The 21,212-nt window shown below is 39.6% G+C and overlaps 1 protein-coding gene across 1 annotated transcript in view; it reads left to right on the plus strand.

The window, feature by feature from the left end:
• The window catches only part of npffr1l2 (neuropeptide FF receptor 1 like 2), a 57,700-nt gene that overhangs the window by 33,140 nt on the left and 3,348 nt on the right, over positions 1–21,212 (plus strand). The window contains exons 2-3 of the mRNA XM_083527408.1: positions 7,077–7,470; positions 20,021–20,120. Coding sequence (XP_083383534.1) covers positions 7,101–7,470; positions 20,021–20,120 — 470 coding nt within the window. The 5' untranslated portion in view covers positions 7,077–7,100. The remainder of the gene's footprint in view (positions 1–7,076; positions 7,471–20,020; positions 20,121–21,212) is intronic.

Below are 21,212 nucleotides of genomic sequence, written 5' to 3' on the forward strand. Positions count from 1 at the left end.
TCGACCTGAGGAGGACCTGGGGCGAGCCTTTACCCTGAGGAGGACCTGGGGGCGAGCCTTCGCCCTGAGGAGGACCAGGGGGGGAGCCTTCGCCCTGAGGAGGACCTGGGGGCGAGCCTTCGCCCTGAGGAGGACTTGGGGGCGAGCCGTTGCCTTCTGTGGAGCCCGGGGGCGAGCCGTCACCCTGAGGAGGACTTGGGGGCGAGCCATCACCCTGAGGAGGACTTGGGGGCGAGCCTTCGCCCTGAGGAGGACTTGGGGGTGAGCCTTAGCCTTGAGAAGGACTTGGGGGCGAGCCTTCGCCTTGAGGAGGACTTGGGGGCGAGCCTTCGCCCTGAGGAGGACTTGGGGGCGAGCCGTCGCCTTCTGTGCCCCCTTTGGCGCTCCATAATTTGCTGGTTTCAGAGAGAGCGTCACCAGACAGGAGGGAAACGCAGAAGGCGATCTTGGCACGCTCGGAGGGAAACTGGGACGAATTTGTCTCCACATACTCGCCAAACTTCCTCAGGAACCTGCCCAATTCGCTGCTCTCTCCGGAAAAACGAGCCGGGAAATCCTTTGCGCTCGCTGAGGGGCGTGGCGCAGCGGCACTTGCATGAGTCGGCGTCAGTGGCTGTAAACCGCGAGGAGCGGCATCGTTGGTGTGGCCCTCTGACACAATTCAGGTTTCTCATGTGGCCCTTGTAAAAATTTATTGCCCACCCCTGCGGTATATTCATCTCACGCGCATGCGCATTTGATGAAAATACCGTATTGAACTCAAGCGAAGTGAAAACGCACATAAAAAAACACAAACAAAGTCTGTGTTTTCTATCCTGAAACACGTGAAATCAAAGCATCGATCTGTTCTGACTGACACACGTGTGAAAGAATTGCTTCGAGTAGCAACAACGGAATACAAGGCAGATTTGAAGGGGATTGTTCAAGGCACTGATGCCAAAAGTCCCACTTAGTAACATGCATAGTAAAAGAAAAACGCTATTGTAAATTATTATATTTTTGTTTGTGTACTTGGTTAAACAGAGTTTGTGTGTGTGTGAGACAGTGCACACAATGTTCATTGTTGAAAATGACTGCCCTGTGGTCTTAGAACTGTAGGAGTCCATTTCTGTCATTATGTTGGTGTGTGACATTTACAATAAATCTGGCTGAGCAGAGGTGTGTGTGTGTGTGTGTGTGTGTGTGTGTGTGTGTGTGTGTGTGTGTGTGTGTAAGAGGAAAAAAAATGTGGCTCTCGGTCTCTGACTGGTTGGCCACCCCTGCTCTTTAGCCTGTGAGGAAAAACAAAATCTATGAATAAATAAATCTCATGAATCTGTATAAAAATGTATTATAAAAACCTTTCAGGATCCGATAAAAGAAAAACATCATGAAAGGGACCAGAACAAGGAAGGACGACCCGATTTCGAAATCACCACTGAACCGCCAAAAAAATCTTAATGATCATCTGTCTTTGTGGTCTATACAGACTTGTGTGAAATGTCAGTGATGTGATTAGACACGCTGTAAGAAAACCATAATGTGCCAATTATCATTCCTGGAAGAAGATTGTACATTTCGATTGCTTCATGTTCTCAGACTGGTGTGCTCAATAATCTTCAGCCCTTAAGCACTTTTGACTATTTATAGGATTCCGACTACGACGCTAGAATCGACACAAATGAGCCCTCGGAGGACTTTCGCAATCCTTTCTTTTTATTTGTACTCTCCTGCGGGTTGTATGTTTCCTTCACATCCTTCAGTCGAGAGTGCTGTCAGTCAAGTGCAATGTGCTCCGTTTTATTTATCACGGCTTATTTAACGTTAAATCGGAGCATGAGGTCGGCTTGCGTCCATGTTCCCCGTCTTATAGAGAGTATTCCTAGTGTGCTGGGGTCCGAATATTAAAGTACGCCTGTATTTAATGGTTTTAAGTCATTGGTCGGAACATTGTTTGCTTGTTTACTTTATCTGCAGGGAAGTTCACATACACTTTATAGACCAGAGTTTGTGGACACCTGACCATTAGCTTTTTTGAACATCCCATTCCACATTTAGTCCTCATCTGCTGTTATAATAACCTTCACTCTTCTGGGAAGATGTTCCACCAGATTTTGGAGTGGGTTTGTGGAGATTTGTGCCATTGAGGCCTGGGGTGCAGTTAGTGTTCACAATTATCCCAAAGGTGTTCAGTAGGGTTGGAGCTCTACAGCAGGGGCATCTTCCACTCCAACACATGTAAAGTAAATCTTAATGCTGGCTTTGTACACAGGGGTTTGCGCATCCAAACATTTTCTGCCATTCAGCAATAACTTAAAGCAGGGGTAGATTTTCAAGCCCCACCTGTCCTCCATCACCTCAAATGTCTAATTTATTGAAATATAAAGTTCAATAACATTAAATAGCCTCAAGTTCAAAAACAGAAAAGTGTAGTTGTGTTAGCCTAACTGATTTAATTAGTTTTAATTTGCTTGTATTGATGACCTAATTGTTTGTTTGTAGTTGCTTTGGGTAAATGACATTTATTTTTGATAGAAAAAAGACAAATGAAAATGAATGAAAAACAAAAAAAAAGTATTAAAATTCTGCCATTCATATCACCCCACGTGTCATGTCTTTATTCGCCACTAGAGTGGCACGCCCCACACTTTGACCTATTAAATTGTGTGCCTCCAACAATTTGGCAAAAAAACCCATATTGCTGGAAACGCCAGGTGTCCCAATACTTTAATCCATATACCATTAGTAGTTTTCTTTTATGCAAATGTAAAAACATAATAATGATTCAATGGTTACAAAATATTCCAAAAATATCCTTGGGCTTTTTATCCGTAAAAGATTAGTCATTATTTGTTGATCTGAACACCTGATGCAGCTCATCAAGAGCCCGATAACAAGCTCATAAGTAGAACCAGGATTGATTGATAGAGCAGTTAAAGATCTACAGTGTTTGTTTTGTTCTTGCTCATTTCCTGAACAATGATTTGTTAATAAAATCATTAAAAACTTAATATGTTGCACTTTTGGGCTTGATCCATTTTGTTGTGCCTCTATAATACTTCTTGGAACAGTAAATAGTAACACTGACTATTTAGACTTAATGCTTTAAGTGGCTGTGTATATTTTTTTAGAAATTTTCACACAAATTACTACCAGTTTGCTTTATGTCAGTCTTCACTTTTACATCATCTCATGCTTTTGACGAGCTATATTCCATTTCTATTTATTGTCACATGTACATTACAGTACAAGGGCACAAGAGTGTCAGCTTAGAGATAAACACCAATCACACCAATCAAAAAGAATAGACTTTGTGTAGAAATCAGGATTGTGTTATGTAATTAGGCAGAAACAAAATCAGACAGGTACGTGGAAGTGCCCCGAACGATCGCCAATGTATAGTGTTTTAATACTCTTTCTTACAGGCTGGGTGTTACATCATTTTTCATTTGTCAACTTTCACCTCATCCGCCACCGTTATCTTCAAACTTCTTCGTACTTTTCATTTTAATTATATAATGGTGCGAGTTCCTATTTATCTTTATTTAAATAACGTAGCATGTGACCAAACATGAAGTCATTACACCTGACTAAAGATTTCACACATTTTCACACATGAATCACGTGGATATACTGACAGGTTCATCTCAGAGCTGCTCCCAGTGAACCAGTCACCATAATGCACACTGTTAAAACTGTTTTATAAACTGTGCAATATCATGATTACAATTTTAGTGTCATAACATTTTAAACTGTGCAATATTACCTAGTTTAGGTGAATAATTAGATAGTGTAACTCATATATATATATATATATATATATACAGTGAGGAAAATAAGTACCTCAGACAGGTGCATCTAATTTAGGATAATAAATGTAGTGGAGGTGGACATTTTAAAGGCAGAATAACAGGTCTTTGAGGGTCAGAATTCTAGCTGATAGACAGGTGTTCAAATACTTATTTGCAGCTGTATCATACAAATAAATAGTTTAAAAATCATATATTGTGATTTCTGGATTTTTTTTTTTAGATTATGTCTCTCACAGTGGACATGCACCTACGATGACAATTTCAGACCCCTCCATGATTTCTAAGTGGGAGAACTTGCAAAATAGCAGGGTGTTCAAATACTTATTTTCCCCACTGTGTATATATATATATATATATATATATATATATATATATATATATATATATATATATATATATATATATATATATATATATATATATATATATATACAGTGGGTACGGAAAGTATTCAGACCCCCTTAAATTTTTCACTCTTTTTTATTTTGCAGCCATTTGCTAAAATCATTTAAGTTCATTTCTTTTCCTCGTTAATGTACACATAGCACCCTATATTGACAGAAAAACACAGAATTGTTGACACTGTTGCAGATTTATTAAAAAAGAAAAACTAAAATATCACATGGTCCTAAGTATTCAGACCCTTTGCTCAGTATTTAGTAGAAGCCCGCTTTTGATCTAATACAGCCATGAGTCTTTTTGGGAAGGCTGCAACAAGTTTTTCACACCTGGATTCAGGGATCCTCTGCCATTCCTCCTTGCAGATCCTCTCCAGTTCTGTCAAGTTGGACGGTAAACGTTGGTGGACAGCTATTTTTAGGTCTCTCCAGAGATGCTCAATTGGGTTTAAGTCATTGCTCTGGCTGGGCCATTCAAGAACAGTCACGGAGTTGTTGTGAAGCCACTCCTTCGTTATTTTAGCTGTGTGCTTAGGGTCATTGTCTTGTTGGAAGGTAAACCTTCAGCCCAGTCTGAGGTCCAAAGCACTCTGGAGAAGGTTTTCGTCCAGGATATCCCTGTGCTTGGCCGCATTCATCTTTCCCTTGATTGCAACCAGTCGTCCTGTCCCTGCAGCTGAAAAACACCCCCACAGCATGATGCTGCCACCACCATGCTTCATTGTTGAGACTGTACTGGACAGGTGATGAGCAGTGCCTGGTTTTCTCCACACATACCGCTTAGAATTAAGGCCAAAAAGTTCTATCTTGGTCTCATCAGACCAGAGAATCTTATTTCTCACCATCTTGGAGAACTCTATGCGGGTTTTTCATGTGTCCTGCACTGAGGAGAGGCTTCCGTCGGGCCACTCTGCCATAAAGCCCCGACTTGTGGAGGGCTGCAGTGATGGTTGACTTTCTACAACTTTCTCCCATCTCCCGACTGCATCTCTGGAGCTCAGCCATAGTGATCTTTGGGTTCTTCTTTACCTCTCTCACCAAGGCTCTTCTCCCCCGATAGCTCAGTTTGGCCGGTCGGCCAGCTCTAGGAAGGGTTCTGGTCGTCCCAAACGTCTTCCATTTGAGGATTATGGAGGCCACTGTGCTCTTAGGAACCTTAAGTGCAGCAAAAAAAAATTTGGAACCTTGGCCAGATCTGTGCCTTGCCACAATTCTGTCTCTGAGCTCTTCAGGCAGTTCCTTTGACCTTAATGATTCTCATTTGCTCTGACATGCATTGTGATCTGTAAGGTCTTATATAAACAGGTGTGTGGCTTTCCTAATCAAGTCCAATCAGTATAATCAAAAATTTCTGGACTCAAATGAAGGTGTAGAACCATCTCAAGGATGATCAGAAGAAATGGAGAGCACCTGAGTTAAATATTTGAGTGTCACAGCAAAGGGTCTGAATACTTAGGACCATGTGATATTTCAGTTTTTCTTTTTTAATAAATCTGCAAAAAGGTCAACAATTCTGTGTTTTTCTGTCAGTATGGGGTGCTATGTGTACATTCATGAGGAAAAAAAATGAACTTAAATGATTTTAGCAAATGGCTGCAATATAACAAAAAGTGAAAAATTTAAGGGGGTCTGAAAACTTTCCGTACCCACTGTATATATATATATATATATATATATATATATATATATATATATATATATATATATATATATATATATATATATTGTATTTATATACTGTACTGTATATATTTGTACTGTTTCTCTGCTTTATATTTGCACATTTCTCTTTGCTGCTGTAATGTGGAAATATCTGCACTGTGGGACGAATAAGGTATAAGATCTTATCTTATCTAAACTTTCTTTCGGCTTTTCCCATTAGGGGTCGCCGCAGCAGGTCATCCGTATTCATGATCCGCATGTTCGATTTGGCACATGTTTTACGCTGGATGCCCTTCCTAACACAACACTCCCCATTTATCCGGGCTTGGGACCGGCACTAAGAGTGCACTGGCTTGTGCAACCGAATGCACCGAATCCTAACCACTCGACCACCAAGTGTTTCATGTATTGCAAAACACTTCATGCCACTGATGTGTGATGTGGGTAAAACTGGCACAGGTTTCATGGTATGGTTACGTTTAAGCGGTTCGCGTTAGCATTACATTTTAGATGTAATTATTGCAAATGCAGATCCCACTGTGTTCTGGTTAGATCACAACCCTTGTATCTATATATGTATCAATATGTACTTGCAATTAGTCCAGCGTGTTTACCTTACTTACTACCTAACTTACTACCTCCAAACACGTCACACTACAACACAGGTTTTGAACAATAATGGGAGTAAAAGGCATTTTCTTTTCCTCCAAACTCAATTTGGAAGCCGTTTCCCCAAAGAAACACCAAGAGAAATAGAAGAAAACTCTAAAATACAACGTTTCCTGTAAGTTTAAAGATTTAGTGAATGACTCGCTGTATTAATCAAGCCTGGAGAAAGTGAGGTATCCAAAAAGAGGATGTAGCCTAGTGTCTGTCAAAACAGCTCGAAAAACAGGCAGCTCTGCTTTTTAGGTTTGAGTCAATAGCCTTCAAAGGAGCATAGAATTTGCCAAAATCAATCAAATGTCTCTTAAAATCATGAACATACTGGTTCATTTTTGTTTGGGGGCTATGAAGTTGCTGTGTGACAACCACAAAGTGAGTTCACCAGGGCAGGAGTTCTTAAGAAAACAGTGTCTGTTTCTAGAAATTTGCACACCAAAGCAAGCGTGAGATGCACTTCGTAACAGCACTGCTAGAGTTATATATTTATTTTTATTGAATGATCTGTGTGTGTGTGTGTGTGTGTGTGTGTGTGTGTGTGTGTGTGTGTGTGTGTTGTCAGGTCTCATCTGGTACAAACCCAGTGATGAATTCTCTGGATATCTGGGACAGCATGCCTTTGGCCCTGACAGATACTGAGGCATCATCTGACCTATCAGAGCTCAATATGAATTTCAGCCACCTGAACGTCTCCATCAGCAACACCACAAACATGACCGGGAACACCTACTACCCATACTACCAGCACTCTCTGCCTGTGGCAACCAGCCTGACCTTGGCTTACCTCTTCATCTTTCTGCTGTGCATGGTGGGGAACGGCCTGGTGTGTCTCATCGTGCTGGAGAACCGGCGCATGAGAACAGTTACCAACCTGTTTATCTTTAACCTGGCCGTGAGCGACTTGCTGGTGGGGGTTTTCTGCATACCGACTACACTGGTGGATAATCTGATCACAGGTAACATTTTAGCTAATAATCCTAAACATTTCACAAACATCATTAGGTTTTTTATTCCTCTCACAACACTGCAACCTGCCGTCGATTCATCATCCCGTGTGTCCGTCTGCATTTACACTTAATGGAACCGTGAGACCCTTAGCAGTTACTCATCACTTACACACACTACAGCCGTAGATATTGGGGCACCCGACATTTTCAATCGTACAAGGTGGTATAAAAACATTTCTAAAACACAAGGCTGCACGCGCAGTCACAGGGAGCACCAGCTAAAGCTCATCTGACCACGCGAGCACCCCGTCACCGAGCTCCTCCTCACACGATCACATGATCTCACTTCCACACACACCCTACTCACCAGATTTGGCTCCTGTGGACTTCACCCTTTTCCCAAAGATGAAGATCCAGCTCAAAGCTTGCCGATTTGACCCGTTACACAGATCTATGCGCTGTTTTGCTTTGCAAGACGATAACGTAGATAAATAAAGTACTTTCCTGCAAACAGCGCTAGTCTTAAAAACTTTTGATCCCACCTCATATGTGCTTCCCCAAACCGTGAAAGCATATGATTGTCATAAAATATTTCCTACACTTGATCTAGAAGATCCAAACCTGTTCCAGCTAGCTCCATGAAGATCTGCTTTACATGGGTTGGAACTGTGTGGAAGATCTCCTGCTGTAGAGTCAAGTCAAGTCAAGTCAAGTTTATTTGTATAGCGCTTTTCACAACAGACATTGTCTCAAAGCAGCTTTACAGAAAACAACAGTGAAGGTGAATGGTGTGCGTTTGTCCCTGATGAGCAAGCCGTGGCGACAGTGGCAAGGAAAAACTCCCTTAGATGATATGAGGAAGAAACCTTGAGAGGAACCAGACTCAAAGGGGAACCCATCCTCATATGGGTGACATCAAGAGTTTGGTCATAAATCTTTCAACAATACAGAACAATTTGTGATCATCATAGATCCAGCATCAGCTTCTCCATGACAGGGCCTTTAAACACTCGGCATCTACTTCTCCATGATCATCCATAGGTCCATAATCTTCACGAGGTGGGACGTGACTGGAGCTGGCCAAACCTCAGGATGCCTCGGGATGGGGAGAGAAAGAGAAGCAGTGGAGAGGAATTAGCGTAGCTGCTGTTCATGATATTAACAGCACAAGTTGATAATGTGCATGTGATCAGATGTTCTGGAGCACAAGGTTGTGATGTGATGTGTGTGATGTGTGTTATGTGTAGGCTTTGCTAAAAAGATATGTTTTTAATCTACACTTAAACTGGGAGAGTGTATCTGAACCCCGAACACTGTCAGGAAGACTATTCCAGAGTTTAGGAGCTAAATGTGAAAATGCTCTACCGCCTTTAGTGGACTTTGCTATTCTAGGAACTACTAGAAGCCCAGAGTTTTGAGATCTCAGGGAGCGTGACGGATTGTAGCGTGTTAAAAGACTGGATAGATACATGGGAGCCAAACCATTTAGTGCTTTATAAGTGAGTAGCAGTAGTTTGTAGTCTATTCGAAACTTAATAGGAAGCCAATGTAGGGACGATAAGATTGGGGTTATATGATCGTATTTTCTTGACCTAGTAAGAACTCTTGCTGCGGCATTCTGAACTAACTGAAGCTTGTTTATTAATGATGCAGGACATCCACCTAGTAATGCATTACAGTAGTCTATTCTAGAGGTCATAAACGCATGGACGAGCTTCTCTGCATCAGATATAGATAACATATTTCTTAGCTTAGAAATATTTCTAAGGTGAAAGAAGGCTGTTTTTGTAACTTGATTGATGTGATTTTTAAAAGATAAGTTGCTCTAAAATAACTCCCAGGTCTTTTACCGTTGAACTAGTAGTTACAGAACAACCGTCTAAATGCAGGCTGAGATGCTGGAGCTTCTGTGTACTATTTTTTGGGCCGATGAGCAAAATCTCCGTTTTATCAGAATTTAATAGCAGAAAGTTATGGGTCATCCAATCTCTTATTTCTTCAACACACTCAGTTATGCGAGCTAATTGAGCTGTATCGCCTGGTTTGGATGAAATATATAGCTGGGTATCATCAGCATAACAATGGAAGCTAATTCCATGCCTTCTAATAATATTTCCTAATGGAAGCATGTATATTGTAAAAAGCAGGGGTCCTAGAACTGACCCTTGTGGCACGCCATAATTTACTAGCATTATCCTGGATAGCTCTCCATTTAAATCTACGAAATGGTAACGATTGGACAGGTAGGATTTAAACCAGCTTAATGCCTGTCCCTGAATACCGATGTAATTCTGTAAGCGATCGAGGAGAAGATCATGATCTATAGTGTCGAACGCAGCACTAAGATCTAGTAAAACTAATAGGGAGATGTAGCCTTGGTCTGAAGCTACAAACAGGTCGTTAGTGATTTTAACTAGAGCAGTTTCTGTGCTATGATGGGGCCTAAAACCTGACTGGAACTCTTCAAAGATATTGTTCTCCTGCAAGTGGTTACATAGCTGGGCAGCGACAATCTTTTCTAAAATCTTAGACATAAATGGGAGATTTGAAATTGGTCTGTAATTCGATAGCGTGCTTGGATCCAGATTAGGTTTTTTAATGAGGGGCTTAATAACTGCTAACTTGAGGGATTTAGGGACATGACCTAACGATAGTGAGGAGTTAATAATATTAAGAAGAGGCTCACCAGCTGTATATAACACTTCCTTCAGTAGTTTAGTGGGAATTGGATCTAACTGACATGTTGTTGATTTAGCTTTCATAATAGCATCATACAGCTCTTCCTGTCCTATACATGTAAAACAGTGTAGTTGTGGGGTTGTAAGTACGATTGTGTCGGGAGATGCTGTCAGAGGTTGAACTGCCACAATTGTTTTTCTAATGTTATCTATTTTTTCAGTGAAGAAATTCATAAAGTCTTCACTACTAAACTGTGATGGAACACATTTTTCAGATCCCTGATTTGTTGTTAATTTAGCGACTGTACTGAAAAGGAACCTGGGATTGTTTTTGTTATTTTCTATGAGTTTGCTCAGGTGTTTAGCTCTAGCAGCTTTTAGCACCTGTCTGTAGCTGAGCATACTGTCTTTATACGCAATTCTAAATACCTCCAATTTAGTTTTCCTCCATTTTCTCTCCAGATTACGTGTTGTTCTCTTTAGGGCATGCGTATGACTATTATACCAAGGTGCAGGTGCTTGTTCTCGAACCTTTTTTAACCGGATGGGGGCAACAGTGTCTAAAGTGCTAGTGAGGATAAGGTCTATGTTGTTCGCCATCTCATCAAGATGATCAGCAGTTATGGGTTTAATGTGAAACTGAGATAAATCAGGCAGGTTATTTATGAATCTGTCCTTAGTGGTTGGAATTATAGTCCTACCAAGTCGATACCGTGGTGAAACACGGTTAATCTGCTCTACCGGTAGTGTGTACAGTAGGAGATAATGGTCTGTGATGTCATCACTCTGAGGTAAAATATTTATATCAGTGACGTCTGCTCCGTGGGATATTATTAAGTCTAGTGTGTGGTTAAAACGGTGGGTTGGTCTGGTGACGTTTTGTTTAACTCCAAAAGAGTTTAGTAAATCGACAAATGATAATCCTAGGGCATCGTTTTCATCATCTACATGAATATTAAAATCTCCTACAAGCAGCACTTTATCAAAACTGATCAAGAGGTCTGAGAGAAAACAAGCAAACTCATGAAGAAAATCAGCGTAGGGCCCTGGGGGTCTGTACACGGTGACCAGAGCGAGTTTTCTATGCATGTCTGAAAGTACAATTTTAAGAACGAGCACTTCAAATGATTTAAAGCTGAATCCTAATCTCTGACTAACATAAATAAAAGCGCATATGGTCTGGTGTCCACAAACAGTTGACCATTTTATTATAAAGTTTCTAAAGTTTACAAGAAAATAAACCCCCTGAATCGTCTGTCTGTAACAAAGTGCTGCCGCTGGAAACACCTTCCATAAATATCTCTTTCCTGTTTTATGAGCAGACTGTTTTTTTTAATAATTATATATTAAAACAAATGCGTTAAGCTACATCTTTCGGTCGAATCGATTTCAACAGCACAGTGATAACACGCACAGTTCCAAGCTAAAAAATTAAACCCAGTTCGATTTATGGATTTACACAAAAGCTGGCTAGTTTTTGTTGAAAATGAATAGAGGCTTTTCCCTGAGTGTGGGCTGAGTTCTTTCGTAATAGAAAGAGGGAATGAAAAAAGAATGATTACACAGACACCTTTAAAATCATCCCTGTTGGCAAGGCAAAGAAAATTATATATAGGATAATTTTTTTCCATGCTTCCTTGAGCAAATGTGTTGATTCTTGAGGAACTTACAGTATAATAGGGGAAATATAATGTGAGGGAATGTGTGACCGAGGAAAAAAACCTGCAGGTGTCACTTCCTGCTTTGTGTCAATAATTTCAGCATCATTTACCGACAAATTGCCACTCAGAAAACCAATTCAGGGGCGAAGCACGTCAGAGACTGCACAAAGTGAATAGATGAAAAGCCGAAAGATTACCATACGTTTTATCTCTAAAGCACAGACACTCCACTTATTAAAAAAAAAAAAAACACCGGGCATGTCCAGAGTAAACAACTTGACACCGTTATTGCTCGGTTGAGAGAAGTCGAAATTCTTTGCCGTTGTAATTGTTGATGCTTAAATATAATGTAAATTGTGGCTTTTCAATACTGCAGGTGAAAAAAAGTCTGCTTTGTTCTTCTCAGTCTCTCCAATTTATCCATTTGTTCTTCGAATAACCCGCACCCACAATCTCCAAAACACATTTTCTGTCCATTTCTGTCTAATTACATCGTCTGAAACGTAGCTATTTCGAAGCTTTTTGGTCTTCACTCGCCATTTTACTGTGTGGACAACACGCTTCTTTTCTTTTGTTTTGGTCATTTTATCTGCTTGTATCACCAAAATGGATTGTCATGAAATAATGAGGAAACCAAAGCACAAAGGCTATTAAGCTTCTTGTCAATCAAGTGTCTGATAACTTTTGAGCCTGTAAAAAAGCATAGCTGTAATTCCTAAAATAGTTAATGTGGTAAATTTCTGTTAAACACCCAGAATTCAAGCTGATCAATCATTTTTGATCGCTTTGTTGCATACAATCACTTTAAATAAATAAATAAATAAATTAGTAAATCACATTTATGACATTGTGTTGCTAAAAGTTTGTAGACACCTGAGCATAAGTGCTTTTTGAACATCCCATTCCACATTTAGTCTCCATTTGCTGTTATAATAACCTCCACTCTTCTGGGAAGATGTTCCACTAGATTTTGGAGTGTGTTTGTGGAGATAAATTCATCCACAAAGGTCTCAATAGGGTTAGAGCTCAATAGTAGGAGATGTTCCACACAGTTCCAACCCATGTAAAGCAGATCTTCATAGAGCTGGCTTTGTGCATAGGGGCATCGTCATGCTGGAACAGGTTTGAGTCTGCTAGTTCAAGTGAATGCAAAATTGTGGTAAAAGTTTGGGGAAGAACCACAAGCCTGGAAAAGTTGGAGGTCAAAGCCATTGTACATTTGCATCCAAATTATTATTATTATCGCAAAGTTACATTATAAAATAAAAAATCATCTGTTTTTCAGATCGTCTATTCACCCTGTAGTGAAGATTAAATCTGTTTACATCACAGAAAATTCTTTCAGTACAAAAACCTTTCTGATAAAAAATACAGGAGTTCGGAGGTAACCAGCTGATTGGCGGTGACACGTCGCTAATAACAGTCATGACAGTAATTAGCACAGTTTCCGTCTTCATTTCGTCTGTTTGTTTGTCTTGTATCCCATGTAAAAGAGCTGTTATTTGTCATACCTGGAATTATCAGACACTTGACCTGTATTGTGTGATAATGAAGAGGATCCTTCGTTATTCAAACTTTTCGAAGCAATTAAAAGAACATGCCGGTTTGAGTTAATGACTTTAATGAGCACGTTGTATCACGTTACAGTGACGTGTCGTGAGTAATTATCGCTCTGAGGCCTAATCAATAAGCAGACTTCTGTTATAAAACGTGTTCCAGGATATTAAAATCTTCTGAGATAATACTGAAAGACTGATTGATTGATTGATTTGTTTTCAAGGTCTTAGATTTCTGAGTAAAAACTTTCCACACAAATCAGCAAATTATTAGAAAATGATGTACTGTAAAAAAAATTAAAAAGCTGTGTGTGTGTGTGTGTGCGTGTGTGTGTGTTTGTGTGTGTGTGTGTGTGTGTGTGTGAGGAAGTGAACTGTCTAGAATTTCTCTTTTAAATGTTTTAAACAGTGAAATCATTATTCGATCTCTGTATCTGTACACATTGACATGTACACAGCACATATCAAACCCCTCCACCCATTCTCCAGGCTACAGTCACTCCATCTCTCAGAACACGATAAAGGACCTGCTAAAGGACCAGTGTTGGACAGTAATGAAGTAAATGTAATTCGTTCCTGTGCTTAAGTTGCGTTTTCACGTATCTGTATTTTACTGAAGTGTTTCCATTAGTGGAGATTTTTACTGTAACTTCACTACATTTTAAACTCAAATTTCTTATTTTTTTTTCAAGTACATGTAGTGAAATCAGTCGTTCCTTTTTATTTACGAGGATAAAAACGTAACTGGTGAAACACGCAGCGACACCAATCAGGATCGAGCGCACGCTCTGTTTTACACGTGTTCTGATCGGCGCTCGGTGCATCTACTGATCACCAACATACAGTTCAGCATCAGTTCAACATCAAGCAGAACATTTAGAGAGGAACAAATGATGAAGAAACTCCAGACTGGAACTCACCACCACACACGTGACCTCATTTACATAATTTTTTGGAGGTAGTTGGAGGCGGACGCCACCCGCAACAAATAGTTTGTGTATTTAAAAACTTGAAAAGAGATAAAACTGTGCGATTGAGTTACGATTAATCACGAGTTAACTCATGACAATCATGCGATTAAATATATTATTCAATTGCCAGCCCTAATATATATATATATATATTTATATTTGTATATGCTCTTCACACTACTCTGTCCTCTACATCTACCTCTTTCGAACCAACTAATGAAAACCTCAACATCTTCAGCTCTGCTACCTCCAGCTTCACCTCCTGTCTTTTACTCAATGCCACTGTCTCTAATCCATAAAACATCTCAGGTCTCACCACAGTCCTATAAACTTTCCCTTTCACTCTCACAGATACTCTTCTATCACAAATCACTCCTGCTATTACTCTTCTCCACCCACTCCACCCTGCCTGCACTCTTTTCTTCACTTCTTTAACACACTCTCCATTACTTTACACTGTTGACCCTCGGTCTGCAAATCCCCCTTATTCTTAAAGATCGGTACCAGCACACTCCTTCTTTATTCCTCAGGCATCTTCTCACCATCCAAAATCTGTACAACAATCGTGTTATACTATCTATCTATCTATCTATCTATCTATCTATCTATCTATCTATCTATCTATCTATCTATCTCTCTCTCTCTCTCTCTCTCTCTCTCTCTCTCTCTCTCTCTCTCTCTATATATATATATATATATATATATATATATATATATATATATATATATATATATATATATATATATATATATTTGTTTTGTTTTTTCCTTGTGTGTGAGCACACTTAGCAATAAACCCCATTCTCTTTTCTGCTCTTCTATTGAAAGTGATGCTAGCATAACCAGGGATTAGTCAAGGTTAGGTCTAGCTTGGTGAAATCTCTAATGTCAGCAAAATAAGTGACCCCTACAGTACATCATCAGGCATAATATGTTTGTTCACATCTTCATGTTTGTTCATAATGTTTGTTCACATCTTCATGTTTGTTCATAATGTTTGTTCACACTACAGCTAATTGGATTATCAGCATTTAAACACACAGGGCAACCTACAGTGCTAACAGGAAAGCAGGGAAGTAGCAGGAAAAGGTCATTGCAGGTGATGAACTGATTTATGTATTTAAGGACAAATATGATAATATTGATGATATTAGAACAGCTAATGTGAATATGAATATTCTAGCAGACAATAAGCTTCTTCATGTGAAATTACATTAAGAATGAGGTTCTGTATTAATGTGAGGCGGCATTAGGGCTAGGCTATGGCTAAACCTGCATCAACCATCACTTCCAAACATCTTCCTTGCGAATGTACGGTTTCTTGTAAATGAAATGGATGCACTGCTGCTCTGGATAACATCACACATGCGGATTAAGGAATGTAATAGGGTTTTTACGTAAACATGGCTCAACGACAACATTCCCAGCAGCGCCATTGAGCTCGGGGGTCGGAGTGTTTTCCGGGCGGACAGGACGACAGTGGACTCTGGTAAGCGCAGAGGTGGAGGTCTGTGCATTTATGGTAACTCTGCTACTTTTTTGCATTTACAGACTCTGCTGTTACTGAAAGTCATTGCTCTGTTCATTTAGAGTATTTGATGATTAAGTGCAGGCCTTTTTATTTACAAAGAGTATTGTCAGCCATTGTTGTGACTTTGAGCCATTGTTGAGCTATTGTTGTGACTAGCTATGGAGGAACTGCACGCAGCTATCAGCAAACAGCAGTCTGCACATCCTGAAGGAGCTTTTATCATTGCTGGAGATTTCAACCACTCCACCCTGAGATCTGTACTACCAAAATGTCATCACAATATCTTCCGCTCTACCAGAGGAGACACACACTAGATCAGGTATACACAAACATACCTGGGGCATACACAGCCATTCCCCTCCCCCATCTGGGTCAAGTCTGATCACCTCTCTTTGTTCATGCTACCCAAATACACACCACTGATCAAACGGGTGAAACCTGCTGTGAGGACAGTAAAGGTATGGCCAGAGGGGGCCATTTCTTCTCTACAGCAGCAGTTTCAGGATACTGACTGGAACATGTTCGCCTCACAGGCCACACTGGACTCTCACACAGACATGAACATTTTCACATCATCTGTTTTGGACCATATCTACATGTACGTTGACGATGTCCCTACCGTCAAGCACGTGAAATGCTTTCCTATTTAGAAGCCATGGATGAACTCTGAGGTCCGTCCCCTGTTGAAAGCAAGATATGCTGCTTTTAATCTGACAATGCAGAGAACTACAACAGAGCCAGAGCCAACCTGAATAGAGGTATGTGAGAGTCCAAGACACATACAAACTCCACATAGAAGAGAACTTTCACAACTCTGACCCCAGACGCATGTGGAAAGGCATCCAGACCATCAAAGACTACAAACCGACACCACAGTCTGGACCACTGGACAAACTAAATAATTTTTTTGCTTGTTTCTATCAAAGCATAGGACATTCCACCTCAACCGCTTACTCTTCTACTGCTCGCAGTTCACTTTCACTCTCAACAACAGACGTCTATTCAGCGTTAAGCCGCAAGGCGGCTGGTCCAGATGGCATACCGTGACTTGGTTTTTAGAGCATGCGCCCGACAACTGGCAAGTCGAGTCAAGTTTATTTCTATAGCGCTTTTCACAACAGACATTGTCTCAAAGCAGCTTTACAAAATTTTAAGAGTGAAGGTGAATGATGTGTATTATCCCTGATGAGCAGCCATGGCGACTGTAACAAGGAAAAACTCCCATAGATGTTATGCGAAAGAAACCTTGAGAGGAACCAGATTCAAAAGGGGAACCCATCCTCATTTGGGTGACATCAAGAGTGTGATTATAGACTTTAAACACTACAGAACACTGGAGAGTGAGAACTAACATGAGCACTGGAGTGTGTGATTATGAGTAATGTTCTTTCTACAGTCTTTTACAGTCATTATGGTTATAAAACCAGGAGCTACTGAGCAACTTATAAAATAGCTCAACATTTGCGATCATCACTGATCCAACACCAGATGAAGTGGGATACAACTGGCACTGGTACGTCTCTAGATGGTTCAGGATGTTTGTGGGACAAGCACAGGTCTTCACTGACATTTTCAATCTATCACTGGCCCAAGCCACAGTTCCTACATGCCTGAAGACTACAACTATCATATCAGTGCCTAAGCATTTAGCTGCTGAATGCCTGAATGACTTTCGCCCAGTTTCACTCACCCCTATTGCTATGAAGTGCTTTGAGAAACTGGTTCTACCAGTGTAGGTGGATATGTTTGCATATGTTTACATCTATATATATATATATATATATATTACATGCTGTACAAATACTTACATATTTATCTGCACTTGTCAATTTGCACAGTTGCTACTGTTTGCACTAAACATGACATTGATTATCTTCTAGCCCACACCATAGATTTATGCAGCCTGCTGGTGAAATTCATATCAGATTACCCAATATTTATTTCTACACATAATCCATTACACTCTATATGAGCAAAAATATTGGGAAACCCAACATTTTCCTACAAAATTGTGTAGAACGTCTTTGGATGCTGTAGAATTAAACTTTCTCTTCAGTTAAACTAGGAGACCCAAACCTGCTCCAGCATGACAATGCCCCTGTGCACAAAGCCAGCTTCATGAAGATCTGCAGTACATGGGTTAGAGTGGAAGATCTCCTGCTGTAGAGCATAAACCAAATTGTACAATTAACCATGTCCTCACCATCTCACCTACATCAGAAATCATACTGTTACACATTTCCACCAAAAATACATTTAGCTTCATTAAACCATTTATTTTCTATATTTGCTCATGGACAGCTTTTTTTTCACTTTCAATAGCAAGTCTGGGAAAAGAAAAAAAAAAAGAGCCCCATAGATCAAAGTATTCCAAGGTATTTTGTATTGAGTTTTTTTTGTGTGAGTTTTCTGCTTTTATAAAGCTGTGAAATAACATCTACAGAAGAAAACCAGTTAACCTGAAACAACCTGAACATTTAGTGTCAGAAAGAAACTAAATGGTATTTTATACTGTATCTCTACAACTTATACTGCTACATTAAATTTTAATTTAAAAAGGACGAGTGTGACCACTGAGAAACACTTAGGACCATATGAAATATATTTAGTGTGGAGCACTTAGGGGGGATGTGGGGACGGGAGGAAAGCAGATAGTTTAAAGTGTCTGCTTGCAAATTTTTTGCGTTCATTTGCAAGTGTGCGTTCACGTTTTAGGTTCTAATTATAAATGTATTCTTTGGATTCATTTTTGCACTTTCATTTATATTTATGTTTCAAAATCTTTTGCCTTTTAATGCCGAAAAATGTACATTTTTCTCCAAAGCTTATTTCCACCTCGCAAGATGACGTTGTTTAACTGAGAAAGGTCGTCCATCTTTCACTGTGAGGTATCACATACTGAGCTTCAATTACAAGGTTACACACCTTCAATTATTAAATGTATATGTAAGGACAGAAAAGTACTTTATACTTGTCACATGTACTTTACTGAACAGTGAAATTCTTTCTTATCGCATATCCCAGCAATAGGAAGTTAGGAAGCTGGGGATGGAGTGCGGGGTCAGCCATGATACAGCGCCCCTGGTTAAGGGCCTTGTTCAGGGGCCCAAGAGTGGTGATCACTGGGCTTCAACCCCGACGTTCAAATCATTACCCCAGAGCCTCAACCACTGAGCTGCCACTTCCCTGTAATGCTGTAGCAGTATATTCTTATTTAGTAATAGAGGAGGCGCTTTAAGCTTCTCTACATGGAAATTTGGACAAATACACAAAACACAAAATAGCGCCCCCAGTAAACCTGTTGTATATTACACAGTGCGGTGTGTAGAAGAGAACTGAGCCGGATGAAATAAAAAGACAGACAGACAATACAAATCTGGTTGGACACATACATATATATATATATATATATATAATGTATATGGGCAGATCCTTCAGCTCTGTTATAAATAAAAAAAAATAAAAAAAAAAAAGGAGAGAGACAAGAGCTGAAACTGGGCTTTAAAACACCAAAAACAGAAAAACCACACGGGATTGAGGAACGTGGTAGCTCAGCGATTAGGCTGATGGGCCTCTAATGGAAAGGACATGATTTCAACTCCCAGCACCAAAAAGCTGCTGGGGCCCGTAACCCTCAGGTGCTCAGTTGTATAAATGTGATTATTACTATACGCTGCTTTGGATAAGGGTGTTATCCTTCATCAGTAAAGAGGTTTAATGCGAAGACTCGTGTGAGAAAGCATAAAAGCATTGACATATACATTATTCTCCTTCTCAAATCTTCTGGTCACTAGTGCAGAACTTCATCTTCTGTCCAATCACTAACTATCAGCTTCAATGCTGTAACATAGAGGATGAATGATCCAATACGAGTTGGTGTAGCTCTCAAAGGGAGCAGACATCGTTCCAGAAAATTGCGGACAGTATAAGTACAGCGTGAACCACAGCTGCTGAATCATCGCAGATTGTCTGAGTGTTTTGTCTCGCTCGCTTGTGTGTCTTTATTAAGAGTGATAAGACGACAAATACCAGAACATCTGAATGCAATCTTCATTGTTTGCCTGGTGCATGTGCAGGAACACGTGCCTCTGTCTTCTGTCTTTTCCCAAAAGCCTTGCTGTATGTTCATGCTCTTTCAAATCTCTGTTTTTGTTCCTCTCAGGTTGGCCTTTCTCCAACATGGTGTGTAAGATGAGTGGCTTGGTGCAGGGAATGTCCGTCGCCGCCTCCGTCTTCACTCTAGTGGCCATCGCCGTAGACAGGTTTGTTAACGACAAGATCGTCTCAGACATGTTTAGCTTCTTGATAATATTGTATTAAGATAACAAGCCAAGAACGAACGAGGAGCCATAGTCATAATAATCACATCTTAATTACATCTTAATGAATAAAACACATTCCTTTCTTACCGCTGAAATATAATTGGCTTAAGTGCACATAAAAGAGACATTTACAAGAACAGGAAAAATGTAATAATGAATGTGAGAGAGAATATCTGTGAAATGATTCAGTCTATAATGAGGCATCGAGTTCCTGCTTGTACATCATTTGTTTAATTGTTACTTTCTATTCACTTTTTTTTTTAATCATTTATATAGAGCGTGTGAAAGTGATGAGTGGATGAGAGGTCAGTAGGAAGCAGGGATTGGTTTGGTGTGAAAGCAGAAAAAGTATTGACTTATTGGATATCAGAATTACATAAACTCCTATGTAAAGTTTGTTCGTTCGAAAATTAAGTTGAAAAACAAAACTTTAGGGGAGAAAAAGAAAGAGAGAGAAAAATATATATTAGGGCTGTCAATCGATCAAAATAATGAATAATAAATCGCAACTTTTTAGCTGTTTTAAATGTCCCTTAAATTAATACTTTTTATGTTTTTAATACACAAACTGTAACAGAGATGTGTTCATTTCACTCAAAATCTAAATAATGAATTAATTTTTTGTATTTTATTTAATACATTGTTGAATTTGTCTGTGAAGGCAATACTTAGTGATAAAAAAAATGGAGATTTTTTACATTTCAATGGAATTTATATATTTTTTTATATCTCAGTAAAGAAAGGACGTTGTGGATAAAAAAATAAAATTACGCTCAAGGTTTCAATTTCGCCTCTTTAATTATTATTTAATTATTTAGTTCCGTTAAAATTCACGTTAATGCGTTAATAACGTCTTAATCTTTACAGCCTTAATATCTATCTATCTATCTATCTATCTATCTATCTATCTATCTATCTATCTATCTATCTATCTATCTATATGCATACATACATACATAAACACACATACTCACTGTACGGACAAAAGTATTGGGACACCTGACCACCATATGTGGTTCTTTTCCAAATTGT

Source organism: Silurus aristotelis (genome assembly GCF_946808225.1).
Source record: "Silurus aristotelis genome assembly, chromosome: 23".
In the NCBI taxonomy this organism is placed as follows: Eukaryota; Metazoa; Chordata; class Actinopteri; order Siluriformes; family Siluridae; genus Silurus; species Silurus aristotelis.